This window comes from Siphateles boraxobius, unplaced genomic scaffold (assembly GCF_051911475.1).
Source record: "Siphateles boraxobius isolate OS27281-9 unplaced genomic scaffold, OSU_SipBor_1 11, whole genome shotgun sequence".
Taxonomy (NCBI): Eukaryota; Metazoa; Chordata; class Actinopteri; order Cypriniformes; family Leuciscidae; genus Siphateles; species Siphateles boraxobius.
Genome location: NW_027508711.1, coordinates 11,939,607 through 11,964,966, shown reverse-complemented (window position 1 = coordinate 11,964,966; position 25,360 = coordinate 11,939,607). Strand labels below are relative to the sequence as shown.

Here is a 25,360-nt window from a genome sequence, read left to right as displayed (position 1 = left end):
GTCCTATGACTTAAGACTTTGTACCTCCCTTAAAAACATACCTTGAGTTGTTAGTGACCTGGGACGTCATTCAGGTCCCTCCTCATCATTCATTTTTTAAAGTTAGACATCAAACTTCTTAGTATTCCTCAATCAATTCATTACACACAATATAACAAGCGTAATAATAAAAAATAATAAAATTGTAAAAGAATGCCTGTTTTCCCATTCATTTTTTGTAAAAAAATGTATAGGGTCGCTAACGACCCGGGGTGTGTAACAGTGTAAATATATATTTTCTGCACAACAATAATTGAATCTTTGATGACTTAAGTGCAATTCACCTTTATTCCACAAGGTGGCAATGTCTGATACACAATGATGAAGTGACGTTTCACTCATAGTTACCGCAGGCAGAAAACAAAAGAATAGAAAGTATCATCATCAACTCTTGAAATGGCTCAGCGATTTACTTCAGAGTAAGCACTGAACGCAATCAAATATTAGTGTCACTGTCACTTGATGGTGGATCTGGTAAAGAAGCTTTCAGCGATCGAAATTTTGATTTTGAAGATGCTGAAAACGATAGCTTTGAGAATATGTTTGAGATCGTCGTGATTATGAGCTACTGTAGATGCTGAATGTACTGAGGAAAAGAGCTCTGATGACGACAGAGATGATGGTATAAAACACCTGCTTAAACTGAACCCTTACAAGCTGCAAAAGGTAACAACATATGCTTTATTTGATTCTTCTGTAATAGTTACTCTAATATCAGGAGAGTTCTACTATACTATTGCGGCAGTTAGAGATCCACCCGAGTTAGATACAGATCCGGGTCGCTTGACCCGAATATAATGATTGACAAAACATTCATGAATTTAAGGTTTAATCAAACATGTTAGGCATTCACTGGCGCTGTTTGTGTATCGTCTATATTTTCAGAAAGTAACCGAGAATCCTCAAATGAACATTGAAATATATAGCAGTTATGAATTAATACAGCTCTGATTATTGTGTCCGCACATGCAAGCACACTTTGCAGGCTACATGAACATTGCATGATACACTTTCACAGTTTGCTATTCACAGTTCAAGTGACAAGAAAGAAAATGCGTTATAAAAAAATCTGGAGTGTAAATCTAGTGTGAAAGAGGAACAAAATTGGGCCTAAATTGAGACTCTTGCCAGATCAAAAGATTTACTCAACATAAACCCTTTTGATTGATGCACCAGAGCCTCTTGATGACGGCTTTCATTGAAAATAGCACAAACGGGGTACATTTGGTACATAATGTCTCGTAAACTGTATGCTAATTTGCAGTCCACAGTCCACTTATCATAGTGGATGTGAGAAGGCTGTGTACCAGAGCCGTGACGCGACGGTACTGCTCACTTCATCTATGCAAACAGATTCACACGGCTCTGCTACGGTCGCATAGCAACACATTCCTGGCAGAGAGAAGGTAGTTTACATCTCTGTCTTCAGCTTCGGTTGTGATGTAACTGAATATATAAAACAGAGAGGGAAAAGCATATAGCTTGCAGTCATTATAAAACAACTATAATCTCCCAAAAGAACAATCAAACCTTTCCCATAGATTAATTTGGGGGCTGTAGTCACGTTGAATACCGTAACTTGCTTTAAGAGGGTGTTTTTGAAACGACATTAAGGTGCAGTAAATTTCATTGATTGTCTTTGTACAATTTTGTATTTTGGTCTGTACATATGCAGAATATGGATATTTCCCCTGAATTGATAAATATTTGGCCATTTAAGGTTAGTTCTAGTTGTCGCTTTTTTCAGGCATTCTTATTTGCTTTTTTTTATTATTTTTTTAAGTATGATGTACTTTTTGAGAAAGCATTTTTCCTCCTCGACCTTTTCAAAAGAATCTATTTGCCCAATGATCCCCCCCTTCATTCTGTCATTAATATAACAAGAAGCAGCGCTTGATTTCCAACATTTGACATGGGCATCGTTTTAAAGTAATAAAAATTAAAATCTTTATTTAATTGCATTATCTAATTTCTGCACAGGTTATAATGAAGGAGGGAACAATGCCTCATATAAGTCTTTATAAATGTGGGTTGTGGGAAGTACGTTTCCTTTATGCTTTTGTTATTTTCGAGCGCTCTAGTAATGGCTGCGCAATTAAAACAAAAATGAAGCAAAGACATCACTATGATGTGTAAAAGCATTGTGTACCCACTTACACTGCTAATTGCTTTTTCACATTTCCAAAATAGAGCTTATTTTAATCAAATGTCATTTGAAAGCATCCAGCACATGCATGAAAGCAGTGTTATACGCTGGGAAACTGACAAAGACAGCCATTAAATGGATTTGAGGTAGAATCGTTAAGGGCACGGAAACATACATAAGAGAAATGATGGCAGTAAAATGAAAAAAAAATGAAATCAAGCATTTTCACAATGTAGCAATCACCACATTGATTACGAAAGTATACAAACAGCCTAGCAAAAGAGATTCAGTTGGTCTTACTCTGAGAAGCACCATTAAATGAATGCGGTTTGTTAAATAAATGCCGGAAATCCCACACGTGGCTGCAACAACAGCAGGAAGTACCGTGGGCAACAGGGTGATGCTTGAAAATGTTGACAAATCCCATTCACAGGTCATTACAAACAAGGTGCTATCATCAATCTGAGGAGCACTTCAGGAGGATGGATTTAATATATCTTTTTTAAAATCATTATTCATAGAGAGATTCGGAATCTGTAAAAAAGAGAATAGTACTGCTGACATGAAATTAAAGGCAGTTTCTCAGTGTACCCGCACGGTAATGTATTAAAAGCTGTGAGAGACAACTTTCTCCAATGGAAACTACAGACATCTTTCAAAAAATTGCAACTCCTCAGGCAACAACTTCCTCTTGAGGAACAATTTGAGATACTTTGAAGCTTTTCCACCCCCAAAGTTCAGACTCCTTCCCCGAGAAAGTTACTGGCACAGAATACAGAAAGAGATGCCAGGTATTGTTTTCCAGTTTATGAAACAACATTTTGTACAGCTGAGCAGCATTGTGTAGCTACAATACGGAGCAACCGCTGTCATTTCGCGATGTCACACTTCTGGGTTTCACCCTGTTTCACAAAGACAGGGATTGAAATGTCATTTGTATTATATAAGTGAGCCACAGATGAGAGAGGACGTGAGGGGCGAGGTGTTGGTGGGCTGCAGACAGCTCCTGGGAGCCATGGTAACAGCGTTCACATAATAGCTGCTGCTCTGCATCAGCCGGAGATGCCACGGAGAGCAAAGAGGACGAGAGAGAGAAGCGAGTGTGATGGATCTGCAAATGAACCCCTGAACAAAGCTGATTCAACCGATTCTGCCCCCAAAAGACAGCATTTCGAAACGCCTCTGGCAGACTCTTCAGACCACAAATGACTCAGCATTGTGAGGTCTATTTTTGTGGGCTCATACCGCTGTGCTTCGACCCAAAAGGGGAAAGGCGGTGGGCAAACCATAGTGTTGATCCAGGCTGCGGAGTCCCCTCAAGCCCAAGTCTGTGTGAGTCCGGCCCTCGCGAGGCATGGTGGCGATGGCAGAGGCCTGGGGCTCGACTGGTAGGTTGTTGTGGTTGAGGTCCATGGTGGACAGGAGGTGCCCCAGCGAGTCCCAGCGTCTGGCCGAAGGTAAGCGTATGAGGGACGAGTAGCCACGTTCGGGAAACACGGTCACAGGGGCCATCTTGCTGGTCTCAGACTCTTGGTGCTCCCTGGAGGACCTGGTTGTAGGTTTGGTGTAAGTTCCTCCCCTGGGGTCTGACAGAACTTCACTGTAAGGGGGAGGTGGGTCCTCCATCAATACGGCCTCTTCGTAGCATGGAGGTTTTCCAAAGACATCTGAGTCTGCTGAGAAAAACCAAATGGTTCAGCAAGGAACAGAAAGAACACTGCAAGCTGCACCAAACATGCAATGTTTTAGTTGCCTTTAATCACTGTTGCCTCATGACCCCAAGATATTGTGGGCCTTTCTTTTTCCAAATCAGCCCAGACATCATTAAACATACATAATTACATGATTTATCAGATTTAAAAAAAAACTCTGCACCAAGTTATCAGAGGACATTAGACAACATAAATGAGGGCTTGGTATATTTTATCAGGGGAGGGTAGACAAACTGAAGCTTTTATCATTTCCGATGAAAGCTAGGGTAGATTTTCTTTTGTGAAGAGAAGTGATAACCAGCATATTGAGGTCAGAGATAAGACTTTTTCCTGTGACTAGGCAGTGTTTTCCCCCTATCATTTGTGCTTATACTAGAATGGAAGATGAAAGCTAACCAGAAATAGTCATAGAAAAGTCAGGCTAGCAGTGCTAAGAGGCAGCACTTCTTAATTATCAAGTGTTCTGATATAGAATTGTAGCAAATGGAGGCAGTGCTTCTGAAACTGCACTTTTAACCCAAATTGTTGAGAGAACCAATTTTTTTCATTTTCTCAAGACAATGTGAGTGGTGCCCACCCATCCAAGGAATGGTTGCAAGGGGATTGCTAGGGTCTTCGTTGTTGCAGTATGTCGAAAAAGTCTAAAAGCTGGAATACATTACATGATTTTTGCCCCTATTTGCAGTTTAGACACAAGTCAGAGCCAGTCGGGATATTTTTGCATGTTAAAGTTAAAAGAATTTGCAGAAAATCACATAGTATGATGGACACGGACTGTGATTTTTTTTTTTTTTTTTTGGCTTCAGACTATGAATCCATCCAGTCGGAGGAGATCAAACATATTTGATATTTTAAAGGCTCAGTTCACCCAAAAATTATGTCATTAACTACTCACGCTCATGTTGTTCCAAACCCGTAAGAAATTCTTTCATCTTTGGAACTCAAATGAAAATAATGAAGTCTGAGAGCTTTCTGTCCCTCCATTGACAACTACGCAACTACCACTTTCAAGCCCCAGAAAGGTAGTAAAGACATCTTAGTAAAGACAAAGTAGTCCATGTTACTCCAGTGGTTTAACCTCAATTTTATGAAGTGACGCAAGTGCTTTGTTCAAAAAAAAACTAAAAATGAATCCCCATATTTACAAAATATGAATCCCCAACCCACGTTTATGTAACAAAGTCCACTCTCACACTTACATATAATTAGATAGAGTAAAGGTGTGTATTTGCCGTGCTGTCCGGGGGAGGGCTCCAAGCTCAGAATTTGGCCCGAACCCAGAGTACTCCTCCCGTGGTAGGAATAGTTAAACTAAAAGTGTGGAGAAGGGGTGGTGGAGGGATGCTAATAAACTGTCAACGAACAGAGGTAAGTCTGCTGCATATATACCTCTTATCGTTAATTGGATTGATTAACTGAATGCTCTCCACTTGTGTTAATTATCTTAATTATCTGAAAGTGCTCCTCTTCAATTTTGTTAATAAAACATCATGCATTGTGGTGTTCTCGTGTACGCACGTTGAAGATTAATATTTCCAAATAAAGAGGTAAATTGTTTTTTATTTTGCGCAAAAAGAATTCATAAAATTTAGGTTAAACCACTTGGGTCACATGGATTACTTTTATGTCTTTACTACCTTTCTGGGGCTTGAAAGTGGTAGTTGCATAGCTGTCAAGGGAGGGACAGAAAGCTCTCAGATTTCATTAAAAATTATAAAGTTTTAATAGTTGTGTATTGTATTCCAGCCTTAGGTCTCAATCATATTCTGATACCTAGATGTGGCCATCCATCTATCCATTCTTCAAACAGCTTGTCCTATGTAGGGTTGCAAGTAGATATGGCCAGCCAGTCCAGGCTAGCTCAAATAATTTAAAATAACATTCATGTCTATGTATTTGCTAAAGACAAAGTTGTGTTTGTCTTAGCAAGCACCATTAAATAGTTAATATGGTAAGTCAATTCCAGACACCCTATAGTTTCAGGTCTGCTCACAACATCATCTAAAATTCATCTAGCAGAATTTAGTATTGAACTGTAGAAGTGGACCGTTATGAAGGGGTCAGGCACATGTCAATGATTATACAGCCCCTACCCCTCTTAACACTCTACCTGCTGGTGAAGCTATTCAAGGACAGTGTTAAGGTAGAGAAGTCATTTGATGGTGACTCTAGCTTGAAACTTATGGCGCTTTTCCACTGCATGGTATGGCTCGGTACGGCTCAGTACGGTTCGGCTCAGCACAGCACGGTTCGGCTCGCTTCGCTTTTCCACTGCGTGGTACGACGGTTCGCTTTAGCACAGTTGCTTTTCCACTGCAGTTAGTACCGCTTCTAAGTGGGTGGGATTATGACTGATCGTTATAGTTTATCCGCTCCTCGGCAACCAACAAGAGGAACGTCTGCGCTTCTCGTCCACTGACCACGATTCAGCCATTTCTTTTTTGGAAGTTTTTTTTCTTCAAGCAAGTCAAGCAAGTAGTTTTAAAACATTGGAGGCTGTTACTGGCTATTTTAATCTAGCAGGTTTAATGTCTCGCAAATAATAACGCGGGTAGTGACGATTTTGTCTGTCTTACCAATCAGTGATCTACAGTGCTTCCACGTCACATTTTAGTATCGTTTCGGTACGCTTGAAACCTCAACAGCGGTGGTACCATTTAAAGCGAGCCGAAGCGAGCCGTACCATACCATGGAGTGGAAAAGCGCCACAAGTGAGCCGTTCCTTGCCGAGCCGAGCCGTACCGTACCATGCAGTGGAAAAGCGCCAAAGCGTGCCGTACCGAACCAAACCGTACCGTACCATGCAGTGGAAAAGCGCCATTATACTTCTCATTAAATACAATCTTTGGGGAAATTTTACTTAATTAAAATCTTTACCTTTCTTTTTCAAAATACTATTTTCTCATTTGGTGCTCAATATGTCACATGGGGACATGACGAGTCTGTTGTTGTAAAGTGATACAAAGTCCCTTTAAAGAGCAGAATTCTTTCCGACTCCTACTCTTTTATGAGCTGACTTATTACTCAGGCCCTGTTTCAATGTGTGGTCATCCATCCTGTGGATTTGGCACAGGTTTAAAGGGACATTCTATGCCCATGGCTGGGGATCCACCATCTCTGGCAGCCAAAGCACATGATTAGCCCGGCTCTAGCTGTTGCTAGCTCAGTGCTGTACTCGTCTGCCTACACAACACCCACACAAGACTCACTGTTACCATGTCATACATGAAAGAATGCAGCTCGGGCTGCCAATACTGTGTGAGTAGTCAAGGTTTTCAGTTGTACAGCCCTTGGGAGATGGACGATCTTTGTTGATTGGTAAACAGTGTTAAAACACAACATGCTTAATGTATCAATAAAAAGGTAATAAAGGAGTAGCATCCTCTGCTTGGTTATTAGATTATGCAGATTGCTCTTTGAAAGATGATCATTCTAATTGGAAATGGAAAGATCATCAAGACAATTACTGACACTGTCTTGACAACACTGCTGACAAATCCAGCATAATATTTTTCATCATTTCATGTCTGTTCAGGCTGGTTTATGCTGATATAGTGCTGGTCTAGCAGGTGGACCAGCATAATCATGATGTTCTCAAGGAAAACGGAGCTGATGTAGCCACCAGCACTCCGGCTTCCCATGCTGGTTTCACCATGCAAAACATACCTTATGCAAGTGACCAGCAATGCTGTGTTTTTCAGCAGGGAAGTTTAATAAGCTGTTTAGTTTGAAAGTTGTGAAGGCATTGTGTACTTGCTTCAAAGTCTCGCTTATATAGCATTAGTGTTGAATTGGAAGTCTATAGGAATTTTATAGGAGATGTCTGATTAGTAAGAGAAAGATCATTAAGTCAGGCTAAAGGACTGTGCTGAGTTTAGTGGATGTAGTTTAGAACCTCTAGGAGGGGAAAGAGTCAGAAAGGTGTTTAACATACCTGTAACCTTGAAACTTGTTAAATTCAATACAATTACAAAATGTATTCTCATAGATGAATAACTAAGAGATATTAAACATTAGAAGGAAAAGATGAAGGAACGATTTGAAAATTGACCAAGGGAAAATTAAATTATATGAAGTAGTACAGTATTTGCAGCTAACCAGATAGCTGGAGAAGGACATTTCAAAATATTTCATAATTTCAAAGGTCTAGTCCTTTTTTGAGTTCTATTTTGCTTATATTCTGCTAAGAGTTGTTAAAAGACTTGGTCTAAATGTCTCAAATTTACATTTCATTGGGATTTTTAAGTCATGCCTCTTTGTAAAGAAACGATTTTCTTCCAAAAATGTGGGTGGGTGGATGAATGTAGAAGCTTCTACTTGCCTCCTCAATCAAAATAGTCCACATAGCCCTGATTGCAGACAAAACTGCACTGGATATTTGAGCTTGTTTGAATGTCCTACCTTCAGAGACAGTCCAGTTTGCTTGAGGGAGAGTGTGTGTAACAGGCAGCTGTGGAGACATAATTTGAAGTGGAGGGCAGAACTGAGGGGGTTCTCTAGGAGGGTATCCTCCTCCGGTGCAGTCCAGAGGCTCCATCTCCAGCGCCCGCAGGCACTGTTCCCTCAGTCTCTCTTCACGCCGCCGCTTCAGCTTGCGCTGGGCGAAGCTGCAAAAGCAGCAAAGCATGACAATGAGAGCCCAGATCAGCCAGAAGCCGGCAAAGCATGCCAAAAACGTATAGGTCCCCTGCGACATCACCATGATGATCACCTTGATAAAGTTTGTGCCCTCCAGGATCCAGTGGGACGATTTAAAGTCTTAAGGAGACCTGCTGGTTGAAACGTAGAGTTCACGCACTAAGTCTCAAAGCACACGAACAGACCATATTTCTGTGTGTCCTGTTGTTTAAAACCATTAGGAGTCTATCCAAGTGTTTGCTGAGCTCATTTTTTTTTTTAAAGTTAACCAACAGAAAGGTTTCCCACTGACCGGAGGTCAAAGTAAGTGAACTGATTTCACTTGAAGCACATTCCACGAAAACGCAAGATGTCCGATATATTGCAAAAGAAAAAACTGAAGGGGCACGTTCCGAAGGTCCTCCAGGGGCCCTTTCACAAGAAGAAATGAATATCTGCAGATGCTCTTTTCCTGACAGCTGGTGCAATGAGGGAATGCTAACGTCTCACAGTGCCTGGGTCTCCTCCTGTGTTGTGATCCTCCGCTGAGCAGATCAGGGCTCTTTAGATCTCCAGAGGACATCAGCAGTCACGCTGCTCAACAAAGGGAAAAAACATAGAAGGGGGCAACCGTCATAAGTTATGAACTTGTCATATTTTCAAAACACAGACCCTTAATATTTCACACACAATGGCCCATTTCATAATTAACCTCAGCTGTTCAAGCACAACTCACACGATGACTTTAGGGGGTAAGTATCAATTTCATACATTGAGAGAGTGGTAGTACACATTGTTTTCCAGAAAGATTGTAAAGAAATGGTGTCAACAGAGTAAGTTTTCATTCACTAATGTATTTTGAACATTTATGATGGCTTTCAACATGGCACCTCTTCAGCTGTTAATGACAGCTCTCGACTGCCGACAAATAAATATGCCATTTTTATCACTAAGATTAAGACAACTTATGTAACCAGTTCTGAGATGATCTAGTACAAGCTTTATTTCCTACACACATTCACATATCTATCCAAAATCTTGCTGACCTTGAGGAAGCAGAATAATTCTTTGTCCTGTGTCATTATCACTGATGGCATCTGATGTTCCCATCTAAATGTGGTCATCCATTTCTGATTGCTTGCACACACTGCCTTAAAAACGACTATGTCATCTTTTGGAGGACATGACCTATAGATCATCTGAGGAACTACCAGAGCTGATTTACACTGGGGACAATTCCATGCTAATATTGGTCAATAAATAATGGTTCCACCAATTCTGACGAAGTGGTTACATTAGGGTTTGTTTAATATACCTTGATAGGCATTCAGTTTATAGGAATGGTCAGAGAACTCTATTAAAACACTGGCTCTCATTATATGAATGAGAAAGAAGCTGTCATCACCTCTTACTTAACTGAGGAAGAAATATGACTTTGCTTAACCTCAGTGATGCCCCCTACTAACAAATTGTCATTGAAATAAAGCATATTATTGCATGTTTCATAAAAAATACAAATATGTTATCACATAACTAAGAAACATTTTTACAAATAAAATAAGGGCTGTGTTGTTTTTCTTTAATTACAACACAGTTTTCAGTGTTTGGTAAGCTATAATATGTCCTTGTCCAATCATCACAATAAATGAATAAATCCATTAAATAAAGGATCGTTTACTATAGCAGTGATGATATGCAGACTCTCAGGTGGGTGATATTTGTGGAGAAATGTGTGCAATTGGTAATGACAGATGAACACTACATTTTATATATGAGTATACATTTTATAAGAGTAACAACATTCAAGGACTTGAAAATCTTCATTTGTGAACGCCTGTATCACTAGACAGCTTTTATAAGGCGTTTACTACATTTTTATATTACCTTTAACCACCTATGTGTGTTCGCAATTTTCAAATAGAAACAAATATGCTGCTTTAAGCTCGTACTTACATGATAAGCGTCTTCCAGTCACGATGTTTCAGACGCGTGACACCGTTTCAATGGTCGGGACGTGACTCAATCCATATAAAGTTGCGGTAGTTGTCAGTGCCACATAATGTTAATAGCAGACTTGTCGTTACATGCGTGTGTTTTAGTGTCTTCATTAATGTTTATCTGGATAAACAGAAAGCATTTCGTGTTCCGCGTCATTCCTTGGTCGTGAAGCGCGCGTTGGTTAATGGACACCTGTAATTGACGCGCGCGCGTCATGAAGCACCCACATTGACACTCCGCGCGAGACGCGCTGCTGCTTTCACGAGGACGTTATATCAAATTGAGAATAACGGTTCTCTAAACAATCTGACATGTTCAATGTCAGTAATTGCTCCTCCTTTTTAACTGTTTGTAGAACAAAGCGACTGAAGTGGCACGGTTTTGTTTGAATGGGATTATTTGTTGTGTCTGTATCGGTCATTTTATGACGTGGTTGTGATTGTTTGGTTAAATTAAGTCTAGACGTCAGTATAAGTAATGATAACAATCTCTTCGGTTTGTTTCACAAATGCTTCTCACTAGATGGAAAGGTCCGTTGATATGACTATTAAAGATGCACTCAATTATTTTACACATAAAAAAAGTTTCACTTAAAAAAATCTAAAGCACCATTGAGAAACACAATTAGAATGATGTACACTCACATAAAATGAAGACTCACTCAAGACACGAAGTACAGTATCAGTCGATTAAAAAAGTACATGTATGCGGGACCAAGTGCCGAGTACGGATGGCTATACAGTATAGGCTTATTCCTCTTTTGCTGATTGGTTGGATTATCTAAACATATTGCTTCTGAACTTTGTTAAATAAAATTCATATCAAACATGCTTAGGAATCCACTGCAAGTAATGTTCTAAGAACATATTGCATAACAGAACATGCTCAAGGACATTCTGTTTTGGAGAGAACATGGTCAAGAACATTTCAATAAAAAACATTCTCAAGAACATTTTGTGTAGAGTGCAACAGTGGCCTTGGTTCCATAAGTAGCCAAGTCTATTTTTCACATTGTGATTTTAAGTTATATAAGCCATGGACCAAACCAACCAGCTCAGATGTGAAAAACAATATTACAAACTTATATTAGAAGTAATATATAATGTCATTCACAGTGCATTATGAGAGTGGGCGGTCACTGTAGAGCTCATTTGGCATGATTCTATGATTAGTGGATATTTCTCTGAGTCTGTAGGATGTATAGCTACAGACTCAGTATTTTTTGTTTTGCACTGTAACATGGTTTTTAAAATCCCCCTGTGGTGAAAACCAAGCTTTTAATGTTGTTTATATTTCTATGTGGTGTTTTTAATATGCTTTAAGTCAAACCATGTGCACCTTCATAAGTCAACACCATTGCTGTGTATTTTCTCCTTAAAACTGCAGTGAACCAAATACATGCTGCGTCCCAATTCGCCTATATTACGCCCTAAAAGTATGTACTCTTTTTGTGAAGAAAAAAGTACATACTTTTGAGTGTGTAGCTAAAGAGTAGGCATGCTTTGGGACATACTATCACGTCATCTTTAATGGACAGCTCTGCCGCGTGCTGCGTGCATCCTGTCACCGTAAACTGCCCTGTCAATCATCTCATCACAGTTAAAATCCTCAATTCAATCTAATTTGATTTCCTACTGTTTCGGAGAGCACGTTCATCTGCCAGTCGTGGGTCTTTAATGCGGATACTCTCGTGTTTGCATTTTGAATATAATGATGCATTTAAAAGTAATGGCTAAACGTATCTTTACAAAAGTTCAAAATGCTGCAGATGCAATATAATGTGGACAACACTGAATACATTCATTTTCGTCAGGTTAGATACTGATAATTAATCACCCAACCAATTTATCTAAACCTCTCTACATAACCGCGGGACTCGCGCATCCTCCATGTCTGTAGTTTTTTTTAAACACTTTTCACTCATGTTTGTAGTTCTAACCGAATCCTCGTCCAACGCGCGATGGGTTTTGGGCAATATCAGCCGTTAGAGTGTGCATCGATCTACACTTCGAATTCTGACCGGAAAAAGTAGACCATCCGGGTGTCTTTGAAACACTCATTTCAACATACTACGATTTGGGACGTACTAACTATATTTTCGAATACTATTTAGGACGGATAGTATGCGAATTGGGGCAGCAACAGTATCAAAAACTCGGTTTGAAATCGCAGGTGTTTCTGACGTCACAAAAATACCTTGTAACATATCAGGTCAACGTGCGATCATCAACGAGTGGATCTCTGAGCTGCTGTGAGTGAGTGGAGGCGGGGCTAATTTGCATATTCATAAAACCGCATATACTAAATGAAGCAACGTGTAGAGTTACATTCAAGCAATCGAATGAATGGCATGAATATTTTTTTGTCAAGGAAAAAACTTTTAAATATGTAATTTTGATGATCAAAGGTGAATTTTAAGGGATAGAATAATTGACTACAGGGGGACTTTAAAACATTAACTTAGACTGATCACTTCAACAGACATATAGCTATATACGTAGCTGATACATACCTCATAGCTTATGGTATATCTCTCATTTTAGACTTATAAGTTAAAAATCAATTCCACTATGGAGAAATGAATGAAAATTTGTGGCACTCTAGGAAACATGGGCAAGAGCACTTAGCATTGAAGACTGTTTTTAAGAACATAGTGCATTTAACAGAACATGTACAGTAGTATAGAACATGCTCAGGAGCTTTTTTCCATAAAATAGAAGAAGCTCAAGAATACTAGAACAGATTTTCCATTGAACATATTGTAAGAATTTTGCATAAGACAGACCTTCTCTTGTGGAACGTATTTAATAAGTGTTGGCTATTCTTCAGGATAGCAGAATGGAACTGATTTGTACTACCTCCTCTTTTAATCTGTGCTACAGTGTTGGACATAAGTTAAAAGAGCATTGCTATGACAACTTGCATGAACACTGCACCAGCTTCACAGTGACTATAAAGTCGCTGCCTATATCTGAGGTTGCCATATTGCTTACCATTATTATTATGCACCATTCAGTGTAGCCGTGAGCTTCCACTCTTCATCATAGACAAGTTAACGGGCTAGGACAGACAATAGGATACGCCATTATTAGCATGCACATAAAATGCTATAGTTTGGTTGGCAGTGTGTTATTTACCTAAGAGTAATGCTTGTGTTAATTTTAGACATAGTCTCTCCACACACACCTCAGACTTTAAATAATTCTATTACTGGACTCATCGTACTATAGACACCACGAGTGCCTGTGTTCATTTTTGAAAGCCCTGGGCAAAACCTCCTTGAAGCATTCTTTGTTTTCATGCTGAACAACATTCTCTCTCCTTGCTGGCCCTGTGGATGAATAAAAGACATCAGAGAGTCTGCTTTTGCCTTTTATTTCACAGGAAAGAATGGACACATTATATTGAAATTAATGAATACCACAATTTCATGCCCACATCTTTTTGTCTGTCTATCTATCTATCTATCTATATATCCGTCACATACACATTCTGTTCAAGGTAGAGATTTCAACCTTGATCTATTATGAGACCATTCAGTTCTTTTAGAGAGCAGAAACATGGCAACATTTTTCCACTTCATTTCCATAACTTCACAATCAATCCCATACATTTCTTCACCTTACCAGCATTACTCTGTCCTTCGGTGCTTCCCTTGTGTTAAAGCTGCAGTATTTATGCGAGTCATTAGGTGTGTTCCATTCAACCGTAAGTGCCCTGAGAAGTTTACTTCTGTGAGATTCCAATATTGAAGGGAGCATACATGTTTAGTTCGTTCAGAACATCGATACATCACTTCACATGAAGTGGAGAGGGAAATTTACCCAAAAGTCACTGCACATCACTCCATTACTGCAAGAAATTGGAAAATGATTGGTGAAAATGATTTGAGGCTCCAGCGTTTTTTGAGTTTAATTAGTCACAGGTGTGGTTTGTACATGGTTGTTCTTGGGTATAACGTATGTGAGATGTGACAGTTACAGTGCAACAGTCATGATTACCAGTAGATAAAAGATAAAAGACACATCCAAAAGAACCAAATGGGTTTATTTTCATATTTAACATTGCAATAGACATTATCCCTTTTTTTCAATTATGACAAATCTAAGCAGTTTTGCCATGTTAATGAATATGGCAGTGTTAATGTATTTGGTCTTGGCAGACTTGCCTGGTCTACAGTAAATAAATCAACCAAAACAAAACTTGTAACATGCCACTTTCAAATCAAAAATGTATATTTTAGATTACAGATTTCTAGAATTCCTATCTTTTTTCATCCACTATCTAAGGTAGCAGCACTAAAAATTTTCAAAGTTAAAAATATTCCATACCAATTGAGCACATCAAATGCGGTTAATGGAAGCTCAAACATGCATGTTTGATGCAGGAGAACCAATGAGGATTACTGTCTTGCATCAAGCAAGCACATTTGAGGTTTAATTTACCATATTTGATGCACAAACTATTACGTATCAATAAACTAAATTAAAATTGGTTCTTCATCGTCTTTTCAGTGTCATATTTATGTTCAGTTTGTTTTCATTAGTCACATGTCTACCTTTGTTTGATTTTCCCGCAACTCCTTTGTTGCCACGGTCACGTCATTATGAGTTTCAGCGGTGTATCATTAATGACCTTTAATTGTGTCAGTACTTCTTTTCCTCAGTTTGTTGTCCGGTCACTCTTAAATTAAAGGGATAGTTCACCCAAAAATGAAAATTAGCAGATGATTTACTTTTTTGATGATTTACTTTGCCAAGCTTGATAATGAGAATGGCTGTTTGACTTTGGTAGTACATTAAAGCGCATCTATTCATGATTAAAGTGCTGGAAACAGCTCTGCGGGGGTTCATAAAGGTAAGAAAAAAAGGAAATATCCATATTTAAAACTTCATTGACTAAAATAACAACCTTCCAGCAGACGGCCGTACGCAAGTCGATTTACGCCAAATAAGTAACCCTTGAACTTGACGCACAACTTAGTGACAGCAATTGACATCTTTCGTGGTTCAAAGTTCATTACGTTGTGCGTCAGGTTCAAGTGTTACTCTTTTGGCGTAAATCGACTTGCGTACGGCCGTCTGCCGGAAGGTAGTTATTTTAGTCAATGAAGTTTTAAATATGGATATTTCCTTTTTTTCCAACATGACATCATGACTTTGCGTAAACATACACGCCACTTTCAAGTCAAGTGGCGTGTTATCTATACGCATTTTGAGCTATCCGCGTGTATGTCCACGCCGAAATCTTTTGCGTGTATGTGTACGCCATTAAATGTCCGAGTGATTCCGCGTGTATGTGTACGCCGTTAAATGTCCGAGCGAAACGAAGCAAAATCTATATCTACATCTGTGGAGCGATCTTTTTTTTCCTAGGATGGTAGGAGAACACTCATAAATGGTATTAACCCCAGTGACGGGTAGGTTTAGGGACGGGGTTGGGCTAGGTCATATATCTATATATACATAATACAGTAATATAACGTTAAGTCAAAGGCGTTGATAAACACGCTGAAAAGCGATTATGCGTGTTGATAGCACGCCAAAAATGGAAATACGAATTGGCGTGTCATACATACGCCATTTCATGAGATCAGTCTGTTTTTTTCTTACCTTCATGAACCCTCGCAGAGCTGTTTCGAGCACTTAATCATGGAGATGCGCTTTAATGTACTACCAAAGTCAAACAGCCATTCGCATTATCAAGCTTGGAAAAGCCAGGACATTTTTTTATATAACTCCGATTGTATTCGTCTGAAAGAAGAATGGAATATACACCTAGGATGGCTTCAGGGTGAGTAAATTATGGGCTAATTTTCATTTTTGGGTGAACTATCCCTTTAAGGGGTCTCCATGTAAAAAACAAAAACGTGAAACTCTAAAGACGATGACGTCATGCACATGCGTATTACGTGTTCAGTAGCCTACATAGTGTTTCATCGCCATCTAATCTGGCAGCAGAATACAGCGTTTTTAGTCATTTACACGGGTCGTTTTGACAATGGTGTCGTCTATACGCAGAAAACTTGTGTTTTCCTTGTCGTGTAACAGGGTTCTCATTCGTATATTGTACTCTATATGGTTGAATACATATGCATACAGGAATGACTTATTTTTGCATATTACATATTTTAACATAAAAAAGCTTCATGGAAAACCATTTTATAATGTCTTCATGGGAGAGGAACCATTTGCCACATGTTATTTACTTTAATTTAGGGCTTTCAGCCAAGTTCGAGCCATTTTCCTGCATTATCCGTCAGAAGAAAGGCAATGTCATTCATTCTGAATAGGGTAAATGACTCAGGAAAAAATGACACAGTGATCTCGATGGAGGCAATAGGTCACTCTTTTTGTGATTGGCTGACCTCCTTCTGCCTCTGTGGTGTGCCCTCAATGACAGGAATTGACCCACAGACGCTCTGTATGACGGATCCCATGCCAGCAGACTTAGAGTGTGACACAATCTGACCTGCCTAGCAATACAGATACAATCAGTGACACATTGACTCAAACACTTGAGACAATGAGAGTCATTGTCTGATTAGTAATAGCAAAAACTTTTGTCGTCACAGAGGCCTAGTTGCATTTTTCTCTCTAAGCTTTGGCAATATCCACAGAATTTTTGCATTAGCGTAGTCTTGAGATCAGAATGAAAAGTAAGCATAATATATTACAGGAGAGTGTCTTCACACTGGTAAATATTTAGACTGCTGGCTTAACCTTGATTTCTTGGGAGACAAAATGTTTTAGTGGCTTCATTATCCTTGGAACAAGCCCATTATTAACTTGTCGAGTGAAACTTTGTTAATGAATGGTAATGATTGTAAAGAACTTCAACATTGTCCATTAGTAGATGCATGATTATGTTGGTCTATAATTTACAAAGGTGAAAATGTCTGACAGTTTTCTCTAGTTCTTCATTAATTTGACCTATCATCTAAGCTTAGAAACAAAGGATATTTTTTTCATGGTTTATTTATTTTTTCAGTGTATGTAAATAAAGATATCATACCAGATACAATGATACAGTAATGGGAAAAGTGGCCAAATTATGCAAAAGCAAAAGTTCAAAGGTTTGGGTAAGATGTTTTGTAAAGGTCTCTTAATGCTCGATCAAAATACATAAATATTGAGAAATATTACTACAATTTAAAATAACTGGTTTCTATATTTAATATATTTTAAAATGTATTTTTTTCCAGTGATGGCATCATGAATTTACTTTGATGAATAGAAAGTTCAAAAGAACAACATTTATTTGAAATATAAGTCTATTATAACATTATAAATGTTTTACTGCCACTTCAGATCCATTACATGCATCGTTGCAGAATAAAAGTAACAATTTCTTTAAAAAAAATATTAATATAGGCCTACATAAAAGGCTTTTCTAAAGGAAAATACTGCATATTTAATTTTTGTGTTTTGGACACACTGGTTGTTGGGAAGATATGAGCAACAAAATGTATTGTAATTGTACTTGAAAATGTTTTCTTAACCTGTTTAATAATCAAAAGCATTGTCTAAAAGTGCACTTTGACCCACCTCAAAGATTGTTGTCCCCCATGTCAGTCACTACAACGTTATGTCGACTGAGAAATGGGGTCTCACTTTGGAGCCCCAATCACCTCTGAGTTTTAGAAAAACCGCAATGGAATCGGTGAGTGGTATGCCAAGCTACTCCCCATACATACAGGTAGGCTATATAAGATGGCGGCACACATCCACTTATTCAGATTTTTGCTTCGGAGCAGAGTGGTTGCTCAGCGATCACTCTTCCAATTTACCCTTCATGACAACTGTGAGGGGGGTGTTTTTTTTTAGAACTCATCCGTTTAAATTATATTAAGCCTTAAAATGCTGCATAATCAAGGGCGTGGCCACTTGAGTGACAGGTGGATTACCGCTGCTGTTACTAGCCGTTTGTCTGCTCTCTCTTAGCTATCATGTGACCTCAGCTGATTCCAGCTCCTGAACTTGTCATCTCTGCCGTGTTTGTACTTTTTTCGGGATTATTTCATACTGTTTATTACACGCCGCCCTTACCTTCGCCCACGCCGTTGGATTCCGTCGTTGTCGAGTGAACAACCAGCGCTGTTCTTCCTCTGTGAACATGCACTCATGGATGTCTGACAATATCGTTGCTTTTTGGAGTTCAGATTTAAAAACGTCTAAGGTATAGAGGCCACACTCGTTCTGCTGTACCGTTAATCTTACGGAGCAGATATATAATTTGCTTATTTCACTTTTTAGTGTTCAATAAAAAGTACCGTCAGATTAAATCCTGCAGGTGTCAGTGCTTTCTATTCGTCCCTTAAATGAGCGCATATTTCTAATGCATTGACTTGAACTTCTTAGGTAAAATCTATCAGAATTTAAAATGGACTGAATAAAGCTCTCAACGAACTTGACGTGCGGTGCCGCGCTGACTGACATGTATGCGCATCACTGTCACACACACGCTCAGAGCAAATATTGTAAGTTACTGCATGAGAATAATAATGCATCACAATACACATAGTCTCACGGTTAGTTATGTCTTTTAACTATTATAGTATTTCAAAGGGCAAAAACATGAACTTTAACTATTGGCTTTAGGTCTACTTCTTCAAGTCAGCTGTCACTTTAGCGCGAGGTCAGTAACACATTAGCTCTTAGCCTGAGCTAACTCGAGCAAGGCGGGCGTAGTTTCAGGATCCAGGCACCTCAACTCCACCCACGTCCCGCCTTTTTGCCCATTTTCGTTTATCCGGGAGTGACGCACTGTGACGCGCTTCCAAGATGGCGACGAGCGACACCACCCACTTTAGGCTTCAAAAAAGCTCTTCAGAAACCTACGGGTGACGTCATGGACACAACGTCCATATTTTTTTACAGTCTATGAAAAATACCTATAACTGCACTGACACATTACGCAGTGAAAGCAAGCATGAGAGACGATGCGATGTCAGCTCGCAATGCGCCCTCGTACATAGTTAACGTTACAATAAAACAATGATTACATGTATCATAATAGATAATACACATCGCACACCACTACACACATAAAGAATGAACTTACAATTGAACTGAAATTTACCAGCTTTCTTCTCCTTCTCTCCTGCTGTTTCGCGTACAGGAGACAGACGTAATGCTGGCGCGAATGTGACGCGAAATGTCACGTGAACAAGCAAATCCACAAAGAACGAATAATAAATAAAAAAGTACGCTAATTAGATAGTTTTAATTTGGAAAACATTTAGATATGTCTAAGTCAAATTTCCATCGAAAATTTAAGACCTTTCATTAGTAAAAATAAGACTTAAGACTTTTTATGCCATACATTTTTAAAATCTAATTTAAGACTTTTTAAGGAGTCCCGAGATGGGTATGGTTCCGTGGCACATTGAACTTTCAGCCCTTGGTCAGACCTTGCCTTTCTACGGCCCAGAGTGCCCTTAGAAACAGTTTCTAGGCATATTGTTGTAACAACAGATGCGTTCAGAACAGGTTGGGGCACTGTATGCAATGGGCACGCAGCTTCGGGCTCCTGGACGTGACCTCAACTGTGGCATATAAATTGCCTACAGTTGATGACACTGCTGCTGGGCCTGTGCTGGCTCAACTGTTATATCAGGGCAAGTGTGTGTTGGTCCGGATGGACAACACTGTGACGGTTGTGTATATCAACCGCTAAGGTGCTGAACACTCACGTCGCATGTCTTAACTTCTCTGCCATCTCTTCTGGAGTCAGCAGCGGCTCAGGTCACTCTGCGCCATTTACATTCCGGATGAGCTCAATCATGCAGCCGACATGCTCTCACAACAGCTCATGATCCCGGAAGAATGGAGATTTCATCCCCAGGTGGTCCAGCTGATTTGGAGTTTATTCGGGAAGCACAGGTAGACCTGTTTGCCTCCCACTGCCAGCTCTTTTACTCCATGACCGAGGCCCCCCCTCGGCACAGTTGGCCCTGGGCCTAAGCAAATAGACGTTTCCCACAAAAGTCTTTAAGTTCCACCTTACTGGTCCACCTGTACCTGGTTTTCAGAACTGATGCTCCTTGCGACAGCCCCTCCCTGGTGGATTCCCCTGAGGAAGGACCTTCTTTCTCAGGGACGGGGCACCATGTAGGACCCATGTCCGGACCTCTGGAGCCTCAACGTGTGGCTTCTGGGCAAGAAGTGGAGGAATTAAGTGGTCTACCACCAGCAGTTGAGCTTAAGGATCCTTTCTCTAAAGACAGCGCTCCGGACCGTGCTCACTTCCATCAACAGGGTGGGGGACCTGCAGGCATTTTCGGCCAGCTAATGCTGTGTCCCATTCGCACCCTGAGTGTTTGCATGGACTGCATGCAGAGCTTTAGAAGCTCTGAGCAGCTCTTTGTCTGCTTTCGAGGTCAGCAGAATGGGAAAGGCTGTCTCCAAGCAGAGGTTGGCCCACTGGATAGTGGATGCCATCTCCTTGGAGTACCAATCTGAAGGCGAGCAATGCCCCCTCGGAGTGAGGGCTCACTCCACTTGGAGTGTTGCCTCCTCCTGTGCATTGGCCTCTTTGGCGGACATTTGCAGAGCTGCGGGCTGGGCAACCTATACCTTCGCGAGATTCTACAATCTTTGGGTGGAGCCGGTTTCTTCCTGTGTACTCGGTACCAACAGGTAATGTACGGGAAGGCTGGCTGGTTGACATCATGTCTTTCTCGCAGCACCATTCCCCTCTAAGGGTGAACCCTGGATTTAGTTTTCTCCCAAGCATACTTCGGCAGTCAGACATGACGGAGCTGTCCAACGCCAGCACTATACCCTCTCAGTCAGCCCCTGTACTGGCATAGATGCCCCATGTGTTGTGATTCCTCATTGGTAATCCCATCTGTGTATTCTTCCACAGTATGTCTTTCCTTGGGCAGATTTTGCTCTTCCCCAATCTCTGCATCTGTAGTAGTTCCATCCCTGTCTAGGCAGGACCTAAAGCAGAGGTCATTCCTTATGTAGCACTGCTCCACGGGTCAGTCCATATGTGTAAATTGCCGTCTCTATTGTAAGCCCTGTCCCTTCCAACCCGTTGACATGGACATTCTGGGCCTAGGTGGGGCACTGGCTTAGTTACGACTCAACAGGAGAAGTTGCTAAAAGGGCAAACTACAGCTTTCCAAAATTTCCATCTCCATCACTCGGTTGTGACACTTTCCATAGGGACCCCATTTGTCAGTCGACATAACGTTGTAGTGACTGACAGATGGGGAACGTCTTGATAACTGAAGTAACTAGTTCCCTGATGGAGGGAACAGAGACTTTATGTCCCCCCTGCCACAACCCTGAACCACCGCTGATTGGCTGGGGCCCTCGTCTCGGCTCCTCAGCATAAACCTAAATGAGTGGAATCTTATATATCCGTATGTACGGGGATTGGCATTGGTTGCTTGGCATGCAAATTTCACTTTTTTAAAAAAACTTTTTTTTAAAAACTGTTTAAGACCCCATTTGTCAGTCGAAATAACATCTCTGTTCCCTCCATCAGATAACGAGGGTTACATCAGTAACCAAGACGATACCATTAGACTTGAGTTGTCTGCTGCAGGACTTTGTATGTCCTAACACAGGATTTCAGCCGTTTAGTTGTCGATTTTTTTTTTATTGTGTTTAGGGTCTTTGTTGTGTTGAACAACCCACTTTCTCTTAAGCTTCATCTTACACGTATCGTTCTGTTATTTCAATTAACTTGTAAGCTGGTTAACTACTAATTAACCAGCTAACTTTACCAAATATTAAAATACTGCTATACCATTAGCCTACTACTTTAACATAATGCTAACGAATTAGCCTGCAAGATTAGCATTTTAGCACCTTCACATATTTTCCTAATCTGAGCTGGATGTTGACACCTTTGTCTTCTGTAGAGCTACTTCAAAGCTGAATCGAATTGGTTTCATGATTGATGAATTTTGCAACCGACAATGTTATTGAACAGAATTGAATCAACATTGAAGTGACTCGAGCTAAATAACAACACCTTCCCTTCGGTAGAACTGATTAATTGAACTACTTTCATAATTGATGAACTTTTCAGTTATTGAACATAAGCTGAATAATGACACTTCCGGAACACTGTTGTTTTTTTTCAACGGCCCAATAGCAGAATTTGTCTCATATTTGATGAAGTTTGAATAACTGATTTTATTTACTTGTTTATTACTTTGAAGCTGCTTTGAAACAATCTGTATTGTATAAAGCACTATATAAATACAGGTGAATTGACTTGACAATTAATTTAGCAGATGCTTTTATCTAAAGCAACTTACAAATGAGGAACATCAGAATTTATCATATACAAGCCAATTGGCATATTAGCTTAGCTACTACTTGTGCAAAAGAATAACTGGAAATGCTATTTTGATCATCAAGAAGAAAACTACTTCTTGGGGTCAAAGCAGCATAAGATTTTGGGCAGAAAAAAACGACCAAACGTTATTAGACCCATAAACGTGTGTACACCATCATAGCAGATATATTTTTTTGATAGTTGTCCCTCCAGCAACCTTTGTCAGGTACAGCAGAAATGCTCTTCAATGCTCTCATCGTCAATAACAACCACCCCCCCCCCCCCCATGTTCTCACTGAAGGCCCTTGAGCCAGATGCTACGTCTACACCTCACAGACGGTGTGTGATGGGTTCACTCTCGCTCTTCTCCAAATGTTAAAAAACCCAGAAGAGTCTATTTGCAGCATTATTTATTTCTTTTAAATCACTCTTAAAGATCGTTGCCCAGCAACAGAGGGAAGGAGTGGAGAGGAGAGCGAGGTGTGAGGGAACATCATGGACGGTTTGCAGCGATGAGCCGCCTGACGGACGAGTCGACCCTACAGAACAGGAGATGTGCTAACAGAAAATGCCACTCACGATTTGAGCTGTGTAACAAGGTTGAACTGAAACTAGCGTGATGCATAATAAAAGTCACATTACCTTTCTTTAGGATTGGATAACAAGGTATTGAGCGATCAGATGAAGCCCATCTGCTGTTTATCTGTCCATCTGACGTAAAAAAAGAAGGGTATCAAAAATTTAGTGGTATCTAGACACTGTTACTCTCAGGCACTGGATTAGTCTACAGTTGCGGCTCATTAAAGAGTCTGATTCGTCAGTCTGATCTGTTTCTTACTGTCAATTTCTCTAAAAAAGCATAGCTCTTCAAAAATGAAAATTGTCCTAATTTTAACCCTTGTGGTTCCCCTTGTATGACTGTCTTTATTCTGTGAAACACAAAAAGGAGATATTTTAAAGAATGTTGGTAATACATTTTTTAAAGCATTTACTTGAAAAATGTGGTTGCTAAAAAGGGTCTAAATGAGACTACAGGTTGTCAGGAGCATTAAAGACCCCCTGAAATCAAAATGTACGTTTTTTTTAGCTTTTAGTATAAATATGTTAGCCTTAAGGTTATGAATAAGCTGGTGTGTTCCAAAACAATGACAAAATTCACATTTAGGAGATGAGCATTACAAACTTACAGTCTCTCACTTCCGCTAAAATGGATCACGGATTTTTATGACATCACCGCGGACCTCAGCTTCTCATCACATCTTCTGTCCAATCAAATGCTCTCTAGAATCTACAGCTCCGCACCCTATGCTTTAAATACGACCAGGGCAAAGTGACCGTTGACACGTCACAGAGCAATATGGGTTAGAGATTTGTGTTCGGTTGCGCAAAAGCTCGAGTTTTTTTCCATTTTCCAAATGTACGTTGGTTAAGAATTAAATGTCTATAATTTATTCTCACCTCTACTATTGAATCCAACGTATCATCAGCGGATTCGCTTCCATGGTGCTGTCAAGTAGAACTTGAAGTCTGTGAGGTAAACCAAATGCTATTGGCTATTATTTAAGGTGTGGTCACATTTACCTTTACTACATGAAATTTGGATCCGAAATCCGCTTTTCAACAGTCATCTGCAGGAGGAAAAAAAACGTAAAGGTAATAATTCCCATACACAGATATGTTCTATATACAAATTCGCAGTGTGGACAACAGAAAGCTGATTGGTTTGACATTTTTGTCTCAATCACTCAGACAGATATGGTCTCAAAGTCAGCATGGAACTGAGTAAAACTACTTCTTGGTAAAGACAAAAAATGTAGGGCGGGACTTGATTTATGCTGTTTCCATGGGGAATTGATTGGATGGTTGTGGTTTACTATTGGTCGATCTCATGTGAGTGACAGGTTGTGCCGCCCTCGCACCGAACACATCATCAGAGAAGAAATGCCGCTGCAAAAGGGAGAAGTTATTCTGATTAAAGATAATTTACATTTAGTCATTTAGCAGACGCTTTTATCCAAAGCGACTTACATCTGAGGACTAAAACAAGCGAGTCATCGTGAAGAGGGAAGAACGACACAAGAAGTGCTCAAAATACAAAGTTCATAGCCGTCGCTCCTTGGCCGATCGTAGGCTTCTGGTAGGGACGTAGACTTGTAGTAGGGAGTGAAAGTAGGACGGAGCTGAGTCTGTGGTAGATCTGTAAGTAAGCGTCAAAGCTTTGAATTTGATGCAAGCAGCGAGTGGTAGCCAATGCAGTGAGATGAACAGAGGAGTGACGTGAGCCTTTTTGGGCTCGTTGAAGACAAGGCGGGCCGCAGCATTCTGGATCATTTGTAGAGGTTTAGTAACACATGATAGAAGTCCAGCTAGAAGAGCATTGCAGGAATCAAGCCTAGAAATAACCAGGGCCTGGACGAGAAGTTGTGTTGCATGATCAGTTAGGAAATGCCTGATCTTCCTGATGTTATACATTGCAAACCTTCATGATCGAGCTATCTTTGTAATGTGGTCTGTGAAGGTCAGCTGGTCATCAAATATTGCTCCAAGA

The 25,360-nt window shown here is 40.1% G+C and overlaps 1 protein-coding gene across 4 annotated transcripts; it reads right to left on the bottom strand.

The window, feature by feature from the left end:
• Positions 1 to 299: 299 nt before the first annotated feature.
• Positions 300 to 11,335, bottom strand: prr7 (proline rich 7 (synaptic)). Of its 4 annotated transcripts, XM_077196721.1 has the most exons (4): positions 10,468 to 11,064; positions 9,561 to 9,665; positions 8,299 to 9,108; positions 300 to 3,861 (listed from the first exon to the last, which is right to left on the bottom strand). In XM_077196721.1, exons 3-4 carry the CDS (start codon positions 8,597 to 8,599, stop codon positions 3,425 to 3,427), a joined length of 738 nt encoding a protein of 245 aa, XP_077052836.1. In that variant the 5' UTR covers positions 8,600 to 9,108; positions 9,561 to 9,665; positions 10,468 to 11,064; the 3' UTR covers positions 300 to 3,424. The 4 variants fall into 4 exon arrangements, with proteins under 4 accessions (XP_077052836.1, XP_077052838.1, XP_077052835.1 ...); XM_077196723.1 differs by lacking the exons at positions 9,561 to 9,665; positions 10,468 to 11,064 and adding an exon at positions 11,157 to 11,335 and having other exon boundaries at positions 300 to 3,858; XM_077196720.1 differs by lacking the exon at positions 9,561 to 9,665.
• Positions 11,336 to 25,360: the final 14,025 nt, after the last annotated feature.

What these genes read in the sequence shown, in the direction of transcription:
- prr7 (XM_077196721.1), bottom strand. Translation starts at nt 8,599, where the DNA reads ATGGTGATGTCGCAGGGGACCTATACGTTTTTGGCATGCTTTGCCGGC. An exon ending in AAACTGGACTGTCTCTGAAG is followed by an intron (nt 3,862 to 8,298) that starts GTAGGACATTCA and finishes GGTTTTTCTCAG; the next exon opens with CAGACTCAGATGTCTTTGGA.